The sequence below is a fragment of the Uloborus diversus genome, chromosome 6 (assembly GCF_026930045.1).
Source record: "Uloborus diversus isolate 005 chromosome 6, Udiv.v.3.1, whole genome shotgun sequence".
Lineage (NCBI taxonomy): Eukaryota > Metazoa > Arthropoda > Arachnida > Araneae > Uloboridae > Uloborus > Uloborus diversus.
The window spans coordinates 112,730,146-112,749,530 of NC_072736.1; the positions used below are offsets into that span (position 1 = coordinate 112,730,146).

General features: G+C 31.6%; 1 protein-coding gene across 1 annotated transcript in view; it reads left to right on the top strand.

Moving 5' to 3' along the window:
- LOC129224927 (voltage-dependent calcium channel type A subunit alpha-1-like) overlaps positions 1 to 19,385 on the top strand; it is a 194,952-nt gene that overhangs the window by 10,911 nt on the left and 164,656 nt on the right. Inside the window, exons 2-4 of the mRNA XM_054859474.1 lie at positions 9,103 to 9,208; positions 12,091 to 12,230; positions 15,837 to 15,937. Coding sequence (XP_054715449.1) covers positions 9,103 to 9,208; positions 12,091 to 12,230; positions 15,837 to 15,937 — 347 coding nt within the window. The remainder of the gene's footprint in view (positions 1 to 9,102; positions 9,209 to 12,090; positions 12,231 to 15,836; positions 15,938 to 19,385) is intronic.

A 19,385-nucleotide genomic window follows, 5' to 3' on the forward strand; every position in this document is an offset into this window, starting at 1 on the left:
ACTCCATAGACATTTACTTCATATATATCTTATATCTGTCAGAAATATCTTGTGTCATAAAATTTTTTTTATAATTTTACTACCATTTTGAACAAGGATAAATACAGAAGCAAGTTAAATGCTGAACTTAATGTAAAACTGGCAGGTATTTGAGCCAAACTTTAAGTTTCTTTATATCACAACTATTCCGTTAAGAGTTTTTTCAAAGTTTACTGAATCTCAACAAAGAATAATCACTGGATTTGTTCTTTGTTGAACTTGTTTCAAATTCTAGCTATTATTTTAATTTGTGGAAATATTTGTGCTTTTATATTTTGCAATTATGTGTTCGTTCTTGTCATGAACTATTGAGCAATATTGCTAAAAAAAAAAAAAAAAAAAAAAAAAAAAATCCAAATTTTATTGTGTGTTCGATTTGATTTTTTATTCTGCTTATTACTTATTACTTGACTAGCTGCGTTGTTCAGCTATGCACGGTCTGCCTCGAAAATAAAAGTTATGTCAAGTTGAGCGTGTTCAGCGATCAGGTTTAAACGAAAAAAAAAACACCTGCAAAATTTCTCGACAGATCGCGGAAAAATAACCGAAAAGGAAAATTTTTAAATCCACCGACAGGAAGAGCCTCAAAATAAAGACAAGAATTTTATTTGTTCACAGTCTAGAAAAAAATGGCAAAAGATCTTTCTTCTCAATGATTTTATTCATACTAATTAAAGCAAAACTAGCGAAAAATGATGAATTTCCAATTTAAAATTGATTTTCCTTTACTTAAAAATGCTTAAAACTTTTCACCTGATAAATTTAGGGACTTGCCGGAGGGAAAAATAATTCTAAAGGTTTTTTTTCGCGTTCTTTCGAACGATACTAAAATTGAACTGATCGGATAGTTATTTCAGATACAAAGAGCTATTTAATGCCATTCCCGGGCCCTAAAATTGAAATTCGAACGGTTCGGTACTTTTTTAACTGTCGAACCCCCCACCCCCTAAGTTCTTTCTCGGGTGCCCAAGTACCTCCCTGCCAAATTTGGTCGAGATCTGACGTAAACTGTGGATTTGTATAGGGAACATACAAACATACACACATACACATATGCTCGCTGTTTTATTTGTATAGATTTATTTACAAGGAGTCCACCAACTTATTTCGGATTTTGGAAAGGGTACGCAAAGGAAAAAAGGTTGATAACAGCTGATATAGTGAAACTCTGTAATAACGTCATCCAAAAGTCAATAATATGCCGCTATAACCAAGTTCAACTGTAATTGTTTTTTTATGTTTACAAAACGCGTTCTTGAATTCAATTGTTTAACGGCACAAGATAGCACAATTTTCGTCCTGGTCGATCTTAGTACCTTGGTTTGAACTTAATCTATCACTTACGAAATAAATATTAGTTTAGTAGTAAAATAAAATTAGTTTCATTTAAATTTTTACAAACCTTGATTCGCTGTTAAATTTAACCAGTTGGGTAACTATTAGCGAGTTTTTCTAAAAACAATTGAACATCTATCTCTTTTTATCTCAAATCTTCAATTTCTGACAAGTCGAAAAAATTCATTCTATTGACTGTACCATCCGACCTACCCGGTATGTGCGTGATCGCATTACAATCTGTCAATATCAATCGAAATAGTCAGACCCACTAAGCGATTTGTTGTCGCTCTTCGTTAACGTCAAAGCACAAAAGGGAGCGAGAATATAGAAAAAATGTTCTTGTAGTTTTATCCGCAGGTTTTCCTCCTCCTTCTTTCTTTTTACGCAGACGAAATCTAATTTCCCGCGCTATTTACAACACAAAAGACGACTGGAAGCATTAGTCGAAAAGTCTTAACTCGATGTTCCAGCCGATGTAGAAGATTGGTTCGTCTGAATGGCTTTTAACGCCACAATTCCTGAAGATAAGGAGGGCTGAAATATATTCTTAAAGAAGATAGCGGAGGAACAGCCATCAAAATTGGGTCAGGACAGGAGAAGTTGTGTGGATATTTGGGTCAAACCCGTACATCCATTTGAAGAAAAAAATAACACGAAATCAAGGACAGAGAAAAGCTTGCTATCTTGCCCTAAAAGCATAATGTCTGTATTCTGCTCTTATTACCCACTTTATTTTTAAATTTGTAAATGTCATTAATTTAACGAGTGTAATGGATTCTGGAATTACGACAGAAATGCAGTGAAAGAATTTTAACTAAGCAGACGATTTCTTTTTTTTATCGAAATTTTTAATAGTTAATTTAAACGATAAAATATTTTCTGACATGTTAGAGCTGAAACAAATTATATATATATTAAAAATAGAACAGAGGCATAATGTATGCCTCCTGCTTCTTTTTTATGATTTTAATTGAAGCCTACACATTTATCTGTGCGAACTCATATGTTATTCGATCCTAGTATGTACTATAGTTAGTGGGAGAGCATGTCATTGGTTCGCTTAATCACTTGGTTTGAATCGATTCTCAGACATCCGATTCCTCAAAATTATTTTTTCATTTAGATTAAAAATAATGAAATATAATTCCGAGCTAAAATGTTTACATACTTTAAAACGAGTGGAGTTGTTGCGCTAGAGAGTTCTGGGGGGTAAAAGTTAAGTAAGTACGCAGAGACTTTGTCTAGTTTTACAAGAGCAGTATTCAATGCAGATGATGATAGTACACGCTGATTGTTTAGAGCGTTTGCGTTAAAATATCGCTGATTTGCGTTGCTAAGTGCGTGAATTTCAAAAACTTTTTAACTAAATTTTATTGTCAAGTAAAATAACTTTGATTATATCGGTTTCTCATGAAACTACTTCCTTAAACAAACATTGTTAGCAATAGGAGTTCTTTCTAGCCGCGGCCTTATTTAAATCAAAGACCGCACAATCTCTTCTATCGAAATAGAAGAGTTTGCGCATTTGCTACTTATGGGCACTGTTCCCATTCATTTGCATCATTGGTAATAAAAGAGATTACGCGGCTTATATTGGTTACTTCGTGTTGTATAGCGAAAATAGACAAATTTTAAGTTTAAGGAGTTACAAAGAAACTTAATGTAATTTTGTGCTTTTTCTGACGTTTCTTTCACTTGTCAGTTTTTTTTTTCTTTTTTTTCTTGATTGCGACAACATAATTTAAATTCAAGACATCAAAACTCATTTCGATGACAGGGGCTGGATGTTTTTGTTCTGTTTTTGTACTCATTGTTTATCTGTTGAGCGAAGAAATAGGCAATTATACATGGTACGATCCAAAAGTAATAAGCCTCATGTTATACTGACAAATGCACACCCTGCAACTCGCTCCGCTAGACAGCGTCGGTGGAGGGGTTATTAGCTTTACAGCGCAACGCAGGTCAGTTGTCTCTTGTCTCCCAGCTTTCGGAGCGATACCATCAGCTTTAACTGTAACCTCTATACGGTTGTGCGTGACACGGCGATGTGGAAAGTTTGTCAGAGCAACGCAAAGAGATCAAATTTTGCTTCCGGTTCCCTTCCCAAACAATGCTTCAACAGACGTTTGGGACTGAGTGTCTGTCCTATTAGCAAGTTGAAAAGTGGCGCAAAGCCTTTCTTAACGCCGGGAAGTGGTGATTGACGAACCAAAGTCTGGACGCCCATCCTTGGCCCGTATTGATGTGAATGTGCAACGAGTGTGTGAATTTTTGAACATGGACTTGTGTTTGAGTCTACGAAGTAGCAAAAGTCCTGGAGCGGATACAGAAAAATCTTTTGGATGGTGCCTGGGAAATTCAATGCACCCCCCCCCCTCCCATTCGATGTTTCACAAAGTTTTCATGACTTTATTTTTAAATGGTTTTCAGATCAATGAATCTACTTCTAAATACATGAATATTATGCACTAATATATACTTTGAATGCGGACGGAAAACGTCTTCAACGTTTCAGGCCAATAAAATACTAAACCCAATTTAATGTCATCGAGATGCTATACAATGAGCGGTTTTAATTATGAGCATTGAGGGCAATGTTATTAAATAAACCCATACCTCATTTGAGTTTTTATAAATTAATTTATGTTTTAACTACAAAATATTATTTGAGTAAGAAAATCATAACTTCATAACATAAGTTTTATTGAAGAATTCAGGAACTATTTCTGTGTGAATTTCAAAGCAGTTGCTGATTTGTTTTTAAAGCCATGACATAGTTGAGATAACATATTGATACTACATACCGTTTCCATTAATAACCATGGTTTTTCCAAGAAACTACCGTATGATTTCTTTCATTTTGCATTTTTTATAAGCTGAAAAAGAAATCTATTATTTCGCAAATATCCCAGACAGCACAGATCTTCCAATATTCGTTGTTATATCGTTGAACTGGTGCAAAACTCATAACATATCACAAACGGATATCGACGCGATGTAGATTTCCTCACGTAGTTGGGCTTTTCCAAATATGGTTGACAAAAGTACGAAATTGGCACAGGTTTCAAAATAAATCCAAAATATGTTTGAAAGTTTACATTTATAGTATATAGCGTATCTCTAATTTTTGTAATCATTTTGACGAGTTTTTACATGTTTGAAAACTGTTTAATCTGCTCATGCGCAACAATTTCAGTTTAGAAAAATGGCTATTTACTGACTGTTTCCACGTGGTCAGTTGTCGGGTTGTGTATTGTTGCGAGCGTGAGTGTGTAAATGAATTAGCGATTTCTTGTATTAACGTGAAGTAAGTAATTGCCTGCTTTTTAAGTTTTTTTAAATTATGTTTTCTAAATTCAAGAAACAATGTTCTGATCGCCAAGAACGACGTAGAGATAGCTTTGAATTAAAAATTCTCATATTATTATTATTATTGTTATTATTATTATTATTATTATTATTATTATTATTATTATTTTGTTTTTTGTTCAGATTATTGCTGGAATAAAATTTGTGAATTGTGCATACAAGAGAAATGGTTTATTGTCTACTTAAATATGAACATAAAATAGGTTATCAATGATTCACTTTTTAAAACGCTAAAAATAGTTAACATTAGCCATTTTTCTTAAATTATTTAAATAAAATATACATATTTATTTATATTTGAAATCAATTTAAAAATTATTTCATTTTTCTTCTTTCTTAATTATTTTATTGAGTTATATTCCAAATTTGAATTTTATTCAAATGATTTTTTAAAAAATCTTAAGTATATTACTGTTTTAAAAAGTTTGAGGGTAAAAAAGTTTTTAAAACTTTCAAAAAGTGTGCAAGCAGTCGATAAATTATTGGTAATTAATTTACCAAGATGCAATTTATGTAGATATTTCGTGACACAAACACATGAGAAAATCGTTGATAAATCCTCTGAAAAAGGTTGTTAGTTCATCTAATATTAGTAGATAAATCCATTTAACCTCTAAAATCCGTTGAAAACTCCTCCAGAGCAGAATATAACCAACATAGAAATATCGTTGATATTTTGTAAGCATCCAAAAAACGTTGATAATTGCTCCCAAAAATGTTGAAAGTCATATCATATCTACAGCGATTTCACGTAAAATCGCTGTGCTGGGCGGACATTTTGCTGTTTTATCAACCAGTTCTCTACGAATTTAAGAGGATTTCGGTACATGTGATCACGTTGATGTTACATTACTTCTACGATTTTGGGACGATTTGTGCTGTTTGGGATCTTCCTGGATTAAAATGACTTTTTTAGGTGCGCTTTCACATGAAAAAAAAAGAAAAGAAAACGTGAAATATTGATTCCATGAAAGAATAATAAGTAGATGGTGAGATAATACGTTCCCTTGAATTCGAAACCAGTGAGTTAAATGTATTCTGCCACTCTGATCCTTTTGACTCCAGTATTACTTCTTTAGCAAACAAAAATGCTTTTATGCAAAATATGCTGTGTGTGTTTTGTGTTCTTTTTAATAACCTATATAAAAAAAAATGCAAAAAAAAAAAAAAAAAAAAGTCAATTAAAAATGCCTTTGAGTCATGAAAAAGCTGCCTACAGAAGTACATTGTTGCAGGAGGTGCCTATTTTTAAAACTATTAGTCAGTTGTACGGATCATCACAATAAATCTGTCTTTTTAAATAAAGGCTCATTACTTTTCGATCGCACTATGTATGCTGTGTTATACGAATAGTTTTTACAATATTTCTTCTCCTCAATTTTTAATTTAAATTTTATTGGCTGCTTTAGAATTTACCTCAAAAAAAGTATTAACATTAACTGCAGGTTTTGAGTGTTGTAATCAAAAAAATAATACCTACTTCATGCTTTTTAGGGCGAACCAAGCTGATAGAAATACTCTTCAGAATTAGAAAATATTGTTAATAAATGATTAAATTATGAACACTCGGAAAAAAGGTTATTATTTTAAATTTCTTTTATACGTTTTATAATAATCTGCATATCTACCGTATATATGATACACTGTTGAACGGCACGTCTCGTACGTCAATACTTTTCTGCACACCCTACCTTTATTAGTACTGCGCCTCAAGATTGACTTATAATTTTCATAAAGATAAAAGACCCGCATTAAGTGTCTACTAATACAGTGGGCGCCGTATAATTTAATCAGTGCTTAATTGAATCAACCGCTTTAATGAATCAATTTGTCAAAAACAGAACAAAATCCAGCGTTATTGAATCATCCGCTTTTTTGAATTAGCCGCTTTATGGAATCTAAACTATTTAGAACAAACGTGATTCATAAAAGCATCGGTGTAGTTAAAATGATAACTTAAAAAGATAAAGTCGATACTAATGAATTAGGTAACGGTAGGCTTGCCAGATTTCTGAAATGCTCAACCGGAACACCGGAAGAGACCCCCCCCCCCCATCCAGTGTCTCGGGTTTTCCAAAATGTTCACACCCTTGGTTGATTTTTAGAATATTTTAGATGGTAGTTTATTCCCAATGCTATGATAAATGGATACTAAATTATAAACCAGAACCAGGAGTAATAATGCATGACCCAAGCAGATAAATTTAAACATTTTATTTTTCTTACATGAAAAAAACTTTCAAGAAACTTAAGAAATGAGAAACACTTTGAATAAGGGAAAAAAATGAACAATATTTATATGTACTTTTCATTAGCTAGAACTCTTTTGGTTTTAATATTGTTGTAAATTATTTTATAGAAATTTAATAAAGTTTTTAAACTGTTTTAAAAAAAATTATTAGTGTGAAAAAGAAAAAAAAAATGATTTAGAAATTGTCTAGCGGTAAACATTTTACCATGTGCAACTACTATTTGGTATATCCGCCACTGTTTTTCAGAGTATCGAGCTAATTTTTTTTTTAGTAGTAATAACGATTTAACTCAACATGGAAGTGTCACACACGAACTTCCCTTGACATCATTAAGAGGAGAGACCTAACACACACATAGGTGAGAGTTGCACTGTAGCTGAAGCAAAGTTATTTTAGTAATTTCCGTTTGGCATCACCAGTTGCTTTGTTTATGTTTTGAGGGAAAATTTGAAACTGGGGTAAAATGTTTAGTTAAATTTTCTTAATGATCGATGTTCATATTTATCTTTTACATTTGTTTCTATAGGATCAGCTTGTGACTGAAATCTTTTGCATCTCTTGAATGATTTATGATTCAAAATCATCATTTGATTTTGCTACAAATGTCGATTGCAAGAAATGTGGGGCAGCGATTAAAATTAAATCCAAACAGTCTTGATCGGATAGTTTAGTGCTCGTGTATAGAAAAAGAAATGCCGGTACAGAATGTTGGAGTGAGAGGTCTATTTAGCATGGGTCCTGGTTCAGTAGCAGCATGTTGAAAATAGACGAGAGTTTGCTTTTCGATGTACGAGATTTTAAAGGGGACTAAAACGGGGCAATTCTGGGGAAATCGGTTTTTCTTCGGCGACTTTAGCAGACTGGTGGAAGTTAGTTCGTTAAGGAGTTATCTTATATTTTATAGATTTGTCTTCTTGGAAAATAGTGTGGGGTTGTGAAACTTGTAAAAAACAGCGAGAGTTAATTTGGAAATCGGAAATATAACATGGGGCGCAGAGTCAGTGGGCTTTTTAGGGCGTCAAAAGGGAAACAGAGAAGCTGTTTTTTCCACTTCATAATAGAAATGGGAAAACTTTTCTTGGGTTTATTCAGGAATGGCTTTTGTTGGGAAAATGAATGTATTATGATAGATGAGATGTGATTGTTTAATTCGGGAGGGTTTTGATCTTCTAAAAGTTAATCATAAAGTAAATGTCTTTGATCTAGATAATGGTTGCCCCACAAACACAATCAAGATCATATAGAGTCGTGTGAAGGTTACCTTACCAACATACATTCGGCAAGCTGATTTGAAATCTTAATTAGTGTTCTATATGTTTCGCATTGTCCAGCTACTAATGTGGATTGTTTCAATAAATTTGGAAATTGTTTGAGGGGTTATTGGGGGAGGGGAATTTAAAATTTTGGTTTAAAAACATTAAAAAAAAATTTTTTTTGCTGACATTTGCTTTCTGTTGCATTTAAATATAGTGCTTTTTTTCTTTCTAAAATATAAATTTTCATTAATTCATAAGTTGGCAATCTATCGCCAAGCTTTTGGTTGCCAATTTGGTGTTGTATTGCTAACTTGGCATAAATTATCGGGATAAAAAAAGAGAATTTCTGAATTTTGATCATTTTTGCGATATTACCTTTGTGAGGTTCCCATACAATCAGAGTTGAAAAATTAATTTATCTAAAAGTTGTTTCTGAATTGTTTGACAACCATTTAGATGTGTAAGTATTTTAAAATTGGCTCACTCAAAGGCATTATTATAATGCATTAAAGTTTCTCATATACATTCCATTTTGAGTTCTTGCTCCAAACTCTGGTCGTAGATGATAACAACAAACATCGCCTTTGTTTACATTGGCATTATTTTACCAAAGTGTTTAGGTGCAGGGAAAATGTCTAATAAGCTATTCATCCAAGAAGTATTGTTTCTAACATGTGTACATGAGTGCACATGCCCATTCTTTTGAGTTATTAAAAACATTAATTATTTGGTATTGCATAAAAGTTTTTTTTTTTTCATTTATGGCTTCTTGAATGTATCATTATATATTTGGATTATGTCAATTTATAATTCATGCATGTGCTTGTACTATCCTTAACTGTTCTCACTCCATTTGAGTATGCAGTCTTGCTGACCATCATAGCAAATTGTGTGGTTCTGGCCTTAGAAGAACACTTGCCCAGGCAAGACAGAACTCCACTGGCACAAAGGCTTGTAAGTTATTTCTTAGTTAATATGTTTTAAAATATGAATTTTTGTAAGAAAACAATAAAGATGTTAGGGGTGTTCGCCTGGGGGGGGGGGCAGTAGGTGGGTTGATGGGTAGTTTTTTCTTTAGGGGGGCTCTTGTCAAGGGGGGGATGTGCCCTTGCTCTAAGGGGTGGGGCGTCCCTGAAGTTAAGTTCCAGATTTTCCTTCTTTATTTATGTATGATTAAGAGAAAATAATCTTTTCTATTTATTCTTATTGCAGACGGTCGTTTTGCCCTTCTGATCAAGGAGGGCACATTTCTATAATTTATTATCATTTTGCTAAAATTAACATGCTCAAAGCCATGTTGCAAGTTTTGTAAATGAGCTATAAATGTAAAAGAATGCTTCCCCCATGCTATCCTAGCAGTATCTGGCTATAAGGGAGTATTTAGAGTGTTAAGGAGCTATGTATCCTGTTTTTTATGAGGGCAATAAAATCCCAGGTTGTTTCCGTAAAATATTTGATGCCCACCTCCCAAAAAAAACTTATATCTGGTACCCTGTCTTTTAAGTCCCTAGGCTCTCCAATATCAAAAGGTCTTACAGGGCCTGTGTTGCCACTAACATCTAACCTAATATTTATTAAAGATGCTTTTATGTACGTGTTTTTACACATTTTTGTGAAAATGCAACTAATTTGAAGTTTTATTTGCTGGATTATGGTGGGATATGTGTTTGTGAGGAGGGACGTTGGTGACTAAATTAATGTAAAATGTTTTATCTTCACATTCATTCATGATATCTTATATTATAATTCATTCATAATATCTTATATTCACATTGATTCATTCAAATTTTGGATTCTACTTTTCTGCAATAAACTGGAACATTCAATGTAATGCATTTGTAAAAATAAGAAAATAGAGCAGCTTTTAAACCAATGATTTGTATTAATATAAATAGAAAATCCTACCAAAAATATGCATAATAGCAACCATTAAAGCAAAGAGTAGCTTTCTGTATGAATTCGCTGGCTGGCAGTCAAAAAATTTGAGCTCTAAAAGCAAGGTTTTTTTTTCTTTCAATGTTTTTGGTGAAATTGAGTGTTCAGTGCAAGAAGAGACAGCTGCTCAACTTATGGCTAATGGAAGATCTCCAATACATAACAATTAATCATACATTGGGAGCATATTTTATTGAAGTGTCATTGAAACTGGTTTCATCCAGACACATTCTATTATTGAATACCATAAAGACAATCTTTAAACTCCATCAATTTAAAGCTTTTTATTTTAATTAATTAATTTATTTATTTGGTGATTTGTAAAAGTTTAAAAAACAGAGGTGTTTCCTTCTGTCACCAAGGCATTCATTTGAATATTCATCTTGCCAATTTGTATTTTGAGAGAAAACAAAAAAGCTTGTTATAAGTATCAATGGTACAAGTTATGTCTTTGATAATCATCTTTAATCTGTGAGCATATTACAGTTAAACTCGCTTATAATGACTTGTAGTTTAACAAAAAGCTGAGTTTAACAAAGAAGTAGGAAAAATTTGGTTGGTGCGATTAGACTACTTTTTTTAATGAGGATAACCCACTTAAAGTGAGCTATATTTTTCTGATTCATAAAATTACCATTTATTTCGGCTTCACTTAGACTTTTTTTTCTCAAGAAATTCCTGTATCAGTCCAAAATCAACAAAAAATGATGAGTAAACATGAGAACACATATAATTTTTCTTCTTCTAATGGGGGCTGAATTTTTAGGCTATTTAGCCTTTTAGCATACCTAGTGCGATCCCCTAATACGGCATCCAGTCTTTCATGTGTCACCATTAAGGCGCGGATGTCAATGGCATGAATTTGGACGCCCAGTTTCCACCTGATGGAGGTGCCTGAGCTCTCTTTTGGTGCAAAATCGTACTAGGAATTCAAATTTGCCTAGGGAATTATAAGCCAAATGAATACCCAAGGAATCTTTTACATGCCATATAATCAGATAACATGGGTGCTGATGATTTTCTGCATCTTGAAAATCCTCCAACTGGCCACCCCAGGTCAGAACCTGAGTCCACAGGTGTAGAAGGCCAGCGTCTAACCATCACGCCACCAGCCGGGCTAACACATATAATTACAACCTTTTTTTTCATTTGCAGGTTAGAGAGGCACCCCTCAACTTTGTTGTGTACTGTAAAAAAAAAAAAAAAATCAAAGGGTGTATGTAAGAGTTTCTTTTTTTGCTGTAACTCATTTTTTACAAGCTCTCATTAACAAGTAAATATTATGGTCCCTTTATACTCGTTATGGGCAAGTTTGACTGTGATAAGAATAACAAACTACAACTCAAGCCATTGGCTTTGAACTAGGAACAACTCATCAATGCCTACGAATTATCGCTGATCATTACTTTTGTTGAATTATATTGTTGTAAAAAGTGCTCCAAAAAAGAAAAGAATTACAGAGTGTGCCTTCTGTAGTTTATGCTTGTGCTTTGTCCAAGCATAAATACTTAGTTATTAATTTTCTAATTAATGTGCTTTCATGGAAAAATGCGCATATAATGATATAAGTGACATGTATGTTGATTTGAATAAATACCTTTGTGCAAAAAAGTAATTGTAAGTCTGAGCAATGTTAAAAGCTTTAATTTGCAAATAATGGTAACATGTTTCAAGGAGCTTATTATTATTATTATCTGCAGAAAGATGTAAACTTGTGGATGCAGTCATCTGACAAAAGCTTGGGGTTCCTAAAAAATATGAGCTTTTGTTTGATAAATTTGTTTTTAATGCTGTTTGATGTTCTTTTTAATATCTTGATTAGTTACATAATATTTAATGTTTGCTTTTATTATTTCTTCAAAAAGTTTAAAAACTGAATTGGTTTTGTTTTTTTATTTTAGGAGACAACTGAGCCATACTTTTTAGGAATTTTCTGCTCTGAAACTTTATTAAAAATTTTAGCTTTAGGTTTTATACTTCATAAAGGGGCTTATCTAAGAAATATCTGGAACATAATGGATTTTGTTGTTGTAGTTACCGGGTAAGTAGTTCACTTTCCATCATTACATTTTCTTATTTTTTATTGGTTATTACATGAATTTGATTTCTGTATCAGTATTTGCTTATGTCATTGAACAACTCATAGTTTTTCTTGTCAAAATATGTAAATTATAATTTCCACCCCTATTGTTTGCATTTCTGTTCTAGTAAAATATTTGGGAATTTTTCATATGGTATGAAATTTTTCACTTTCATGGTGTCCTTATTGACACTTTCATTTTAATTTTGTCCGCTCATAAAAATACACATATGCACACAGATTTTTTTATTCAAAAAAAAAAAAAAAAAACTCCTTTTTTTTTTGTTTGTTATGGTTTTAAATAGATAGAGATTTTTGTAAATCAACAGAGCCACCCTTGCTAAAGTAGATATTGTGGTCATTGGTGGAGTTCAAATAAATTAATAAATAAATCAACAGAGTTATAATATGCACTGGTAGATGGATGTTATAAATTTAACATTTATAATGTTAAACACATAAGTTGACATGTGTAAATTTTAATAGATAAGCTTATATGTTAATATGGCAGAAAAAAATGATAAGTTTTTGCTTTTTTTTTCTAGATTACATAGGTAATAAGATTATGTTTCTAACATTAATTATTGAGTTTCTGATGTGTGTCAACTAACAACTCTGAGTGTAATGAAAAGTGTTAAAATAATCAACCAATGAAAATACAAGACAAATGATAAAAGCAGTTTATATGAAAGTAAAGAAACAGACCAAAAAAAAAAAAAAAAAAAACCCTACAGACAAAAAAAAAAAAAAAAACTATTTTTTTTTTTTTAAAGACATGTGAGGAAAAATTCAGCATTGAAAAATTCATGTGCTTGAGAATGAGAATTTTTCCAAACATAATATGCTTCTTAAAACTCAAGGTCAAACTAATGAACATTAATTAATGAATTAATGTTGTCAGCAAAAGTAAAACTCTTAAAGAACATCTTTCATACAGCAATATGGTAATGAATAAACATATTTGGCTAAGAAACGTTAAGTTTTATTTGCATAGTTAAAAATAAGGATAGGGGGAGGGGGGATTGCATGATGATATAGTACATGTGGACAAAATTTGATAGTACATGTGCACTAAATTTAGGTTATGTTGGTTAGTAAAACAGCTGAGTTAATGAGCCATTTTAGTATATAAAAAGTTGAAGTTAGGTAATGTTTGGTCACATAAAGTTCGCTATTTTCACGTTAAATTGATTAGCATAAATATTTTTGTCATAAATTATGTTTTTTTTTTTAAGTTTATTATGAAAGCCATTTGTTCTCCATCTTGTTGCCCTTCCTTGTTGTCTTCAAATATGTTTCAAAAAATTATGATTTTTATTGTAATTATTTAAATTCAACAAATATATCCTATTAAAATGTAATAGCAAGAAATTTAAAAGACCTCATTTAGTAGTAATGAAACTAATATTATTTTTGCATTGTATAGCATGTTTTGACATTTTGATGCACTTCAAGTACATCCCAATTTAACTTTTAAATACTATAGCAACCCTGCCAGGAATTCATTTATCATTCTTTCATAAGACTGCTTACATAGCACCCTTAAGTATGCATAAATTCAATTTAAATTTCTTTTGTGTCATCAAAGTGTAGTAAAGAGAAATGAAAGATATCTCGAGTAACAATAATTTTACTATTGTGTTGCTCTACATATTTTAACATCTTAGTCCACTTAAAATTTAAAGTATTCCCAATTTCCACACATAGTCATAAAACCAGAAAGTTACCATAGCATTTTTCTAGCAGACTACTCATGTAGTTACTTTTAATTACATAGACCTTAGCCAAAGTTTCTACCATTCCATCAAAGTGTAAAGAAAATTAACTTAAATTACCTCAAGTAAGAACATTTTACTGTTACATTGTATAAAATATTTTAATACACTCTAAGCTCTAAATAGTGATATCTCATTTTAACTATAGCAATGTATGAAGAATAGTCAAATAGTCAGCAAAACTGCCAGACTGCTCGTGTGGGCTATCATTAAACCACCAGGCTTTAAGAAAGGTTTTACTCATTTCAGGATTATTAACATAACAGCTGAAGAGAGCGAAAACTTAGATTTGCGCATGCTTCGATCCTTCCGAGTTTTACGTCCACTGAAACTTGTGTCTCGAACACCAAGTAAGTCTGAGTGGGAAGAAGTAAAAATTACAAAGATAAAAAAACTACTATAGTTAGGCCTCTCCCTACGATCTCACACTTTGTAGTTCCCACTCACTTCATCTAGTCACAGTCGCAGTTAGTCGAGAGAACCATGGGTGTTGATACTAGTCCTGAATGTTTAGACAGTTTTCTGTAGTCCCTCATAGTGTCTTCTATAGCACTCTAGTAAACTCTATCTCTATCTAACACTATTTCCTAGGTACATAGTTTCCCATTCTGATCGTGGATTGCCTTTTTGCTGAATTAGATCCAACGAGTAGTCTTTCATAGCGTTTAGTCTTAGCCTTTGACGGAGAAGTTATGCTTTCAGTAAAATTCAGTGTGTTAATGTAATTTTTTGTTCTATTTTGGGTGATGCTTCCAAAGTGGAACTTATTTCATTTTTAAGGAAAAACTGCTGTTTGATTTCTTCTGAAAACTATTCAGAAAGGTTAACACCATTGCGTGACAAAATGTCAAGAAGATGACATAAAGCTAGTAAAGTGTAATTACTTCATTGGTAATGAATGCTTTTCATGGAATACAACAAATAACTATAAAAACAACTAACTATATAAGACAGTCCTTACCCTTTTAATTAGTTGATATGTATTAAGATGTTTTTTTTTTCTGGATTTGATTTTGAAATTTGCCAAACCATCAATTAAAATGTGCCAGACAAAGAAGTATTTGGGAGGCGACGGGGACCTCCCATTGGGGCGTTCCTGCTTAGGTTCAAAGGTTAATCTCATAAAAAAGATCTTTTATTAGTCTTATTCTTCATATTAATTGGTTCAACTATGCACACATATTTTTTTTTATCCAAGTCTACTCAAGAATTTCTGCGTTCTTGAAACCTGTCATTATATATATTGAATTTTAATAAAAGTTTTCATGCTAATCAATATATTTTTTTGTGCTTTTAAGCTCCTAAAATTAACAAAGAGAATTTTAAGACTAATGTAGAGTCAATGATTTTTTTTAAATGAAAAATGAAGAGCCTTTCATTTACTTTTTGAACCTTTGCGTGCTGTCACTTCGTTTTCCTAAATTCTTTAATTCCTTGCTATTTTTGAGGCATATATCTGTTCTCTACAGATCAAATAAAATTTCATAGTACACAATAAATATTAATCCTACCAGTATCTATTTGTGTTAACTATTTGATAGGAATTATGAAGTACTATTTCGAAAAGTGTGTGAACAAACCGCTAGTTAGGGTACTTCATGCATTGTGATTCTTATTTTTGAAACTATACCACATCTTTCTTATTGCCCCTATGAAATATCTTCTCCAGTTATCGGTAGACGACCGTAGAGTCGGCAACTCTTCTTTTCCTAGTATTCCAGTAGTGTTTAGTCCGGATGCTTGTGATCCCTTAGTGTAGATTACCTTTAGACACATCCTCCCATTTTTCCAGGTTTATAACATTCATTGTACCCCAAGACATAGATGTAGACTTGAGAACACTGAGAGCTATTAGAGTTCTGAGGCCTTTGAAGCTGGTGTCTGGTATACCAAGTAAGTGCAGATTCCTTGTTTCAATGCTTGTGTTGTGCAACCTCTTTCAATGAAATATAATTTGAAATAAAATTGGATGTGCATGTATGGATTCATGCAGACTCTTTGCTCATATTGAGAATAATATTGCATGGTTTGTATCAAAATGTCTTTTTCATTGTGTATGATATATTTTAATTAAGTTTGTATTCTGTGTATAGTATGAATCTTGCTTAATGCCAGATGCTTTGTATAATGTGACCAATATGAATATATTGTTTAATGCTCACTTGTTGAAATATAATGATGCAAAGCAGCTTGACTACTAAAGGAAATACGGGTCAATTTTGACGCAAATAGGGTCCACTTTGCCCCAACTTCACAAAATTTCATGTTTTTAAATTAGACCTTTCCTAAAATTTTATTTGTAAAAACAGTTCTTTCATCAATTTTAAGCTCAATCTGAAAGCAAAATATCAGTAAAACATACCCCAACTTAAAAGTCATTCTGAGTGAAGTCCTTTAGGTGGAAGGGATTTCAGATTAGACTTGAGACAACTAAACATTCTGTATGTGACATTATAGGTTTGTTTTCACAAAAAATATGTAGAAGAAAATTGCCCCAAAAATATATCTTTTTTTTTTTTTTTTTTACAAAAAGAAAAAAGTTTGCTGAAAATTTCTCTTTTTCACAAAATGCGGATCTAAAAATAAAAACCTGGGCCGACCCCTATGAATTCGTAAAAGAATTTTTTGTTGAGATTTATATTTGAAAAAAATGTACTGATGCATACTATCCTCATTGTTAGTGCAATATCTTGTGGGAGTTATCATTTGTTAAGATTACAAGCAATAAACTTGGTATCAAAACATCTTTTTTAACATAGCTCTATGCCTTGTTCTCAATGGCCATCCCATTTTGTATTGCAGCATAAGATGAGCATCGAAAGCAAAATATTAACTGTACTTATTCTCTTATTACAATTCTGCCGTGCTAAGCACAGATGTGGTATCTGCAGTAGAGCTCAAAATGAGAAATTAATGATTAAAATTTTACAACTTGTTTCTTTGATTTATGACTTAATTAAATGCTCAACTTGAGGTAGTTGTTTCGTAAATAACTTATTTAAAAACCGTAAGAGAGTATTTTTGTAAAAATCTTAATTTAAAATTAGTAAATGTAGCTACGAAAAATTTTCTTTTCAAAACCTTTTCATATACTAAGCTATTTTCACCATGAGTGACAATTACTAGGCATTTTTCGGGGTATCTGCACATATGCGACAAAAATAGCTTAGTAAAACGTGCTCAATGTATCATTAAATAATACTGAAAACATTTGCTTTCTTTAAACTTAGCTCTGTTTCGCTTTATTTTGTTAATACAAATCTAACAGAATCTACCTTCTGAAAGATACCATTTTCAAAACTCCGGACAGTTAAAACTGTAATCCATAACAATTTTCTGTTTTTTATATTCAAAGAATGTGTTTTTTATAATGTTTTATTTTCTAGATTCATTTTTGCCGAGCATGAAGATAATTTTGACAGCAGATGATACTTTAAAAATATTACTGGCCGCAGAGTGAAATGCATTTTTTTTTTGCTTGAAAGAATTAGATACGAATGTTTTACATACATTTCATTTTTAGAATTGCATTTTAAATAAACATTTAAATAGAAAAAGCTGAATATTTACTTTAACAATTATGGAAAGTTGTATTAGTTTTATCATCAACCTGTATCAACTATCCAACAGTAAACTAATTTTAATATTCTGTGTTACAATAAGCTGCTACATTATTAAATATGCTGCTTTACTAAGGTATAAGAGTCGTATCTACAAATTACTAAGGAAAAACGTGTTAACTGCGCAGATACCACTTTAAAGGTTTAGTATTTTGTCACTTACGTTCAAATTGCCTTAGCAAACTCCGCAAACTGTGCAGTTCGACTTTTTTCTTAAAGCTTTTTTTAATATTTCGCGTTCACAAATCGTCAAAAAACTTGACATTTAGGTAAATTAAATTACTAACAACCACAACAATTGAGTGACAATAACTCAATTTTGATAAAATGTGCAGATAACCACATCTGTGCTTAGTACGGCAGAATTGTAGTCTGTTTTTTTTACCACTGTGTCTTCAATGTTAAAATGGATCACAACATTATAGAATGTATCTTTTGCAGACATTTCACCAAAATGTTCCCAAGTTTTAAAAAAACCATGGATTCCTCTCAAATGTTTTTTTAACTCTTATGTTGCTAAAATGTCACAAAAGTAAGCAACATGCATCAGGGTTTCAGCAGAATTAAAAATTCTTTAGCAAAAATGCTTGCATTAAAAAAAAACTTCAGCAAAATGCGAAAATGTGGAAGTTTAATAAATATGTCTGTACTAAAGTTAAAAACTAAGTGCAGAATTCAGCCATGACATCTTTAATGAAAAAAACTACTGTGTATGTATTTTTTTTTTAATTGTTTTAATTTGAAATAAAAATTTTGAATATACTTACAATTGAGAGAACAGAAGTTTGATTTTTAAAATGGTAAAAGAAGCCCCTGAATAATACTTTTATAGTGCTTCATAGTGCCCATTAAGGTTATAATGTTGAACTTATTAGTGGTTTGCACACCTTGCTAAAATAAAAAATAAGATTGAGTATAATATCACCATACTTGCTTCCTCTTTCAAATCCTTTATCAGTCTTTTTTATTTTCAAAAAAAGTGAAACTGCTTTGTACTGTTTTCGTAATTTAGGTCTGCTTTCTGCATTTTGCAAAAATTGTGACCATGGCAGAAACCCTGATATGCCTAATGCTCATTTTATGTAGAGCTCTGGAAAAATAAACATTCCTTTAAATTTGAATCAACTTTGAAATTCGAATTTTAGTATCATTTGGTTCAGACAGTGCTTTACAATCAAATGGAGAACAATTCACCATTTACGAACAGAATGTTTTTCAATATTTTAGCTCATAATATATAAACTACATTTATTACACTCTTTCTTTCTTTCTTTTTTTTTTCAATTCTAAGACTTTGAATTAACTTAACAACAAAGACATGTTTTACATGGATTAAAATTTAGAAAAATATGACCCTAGTCCAAAGGACCAGTAACTACAAAATTTAAAGTATGATAAATGTAAAGTATAATAGATGTATTTAAGGTATGTGTGATAGATGTATGCATAAAAGTATTAGTAGATACTTGAATGACGGGTATTATTGTATTATGGGACCTCAGTCAAATTGAATGAATTTAAAACAGTTTGTATTACACTCAAACCTGTTTTTGTGCAGTCTTTTTTTTGTATGATATATAAAAATGTCAATTAAATTGGACTCAATTGACTAATTTATCTTTAAAACAAGTGCTTAATAGGATAATTTTTAGTGAATATTTTTTATGTGTTCCATATTTACCACACAAAAACAGGTTTGAGTGTATAGTATAGTCAACAAA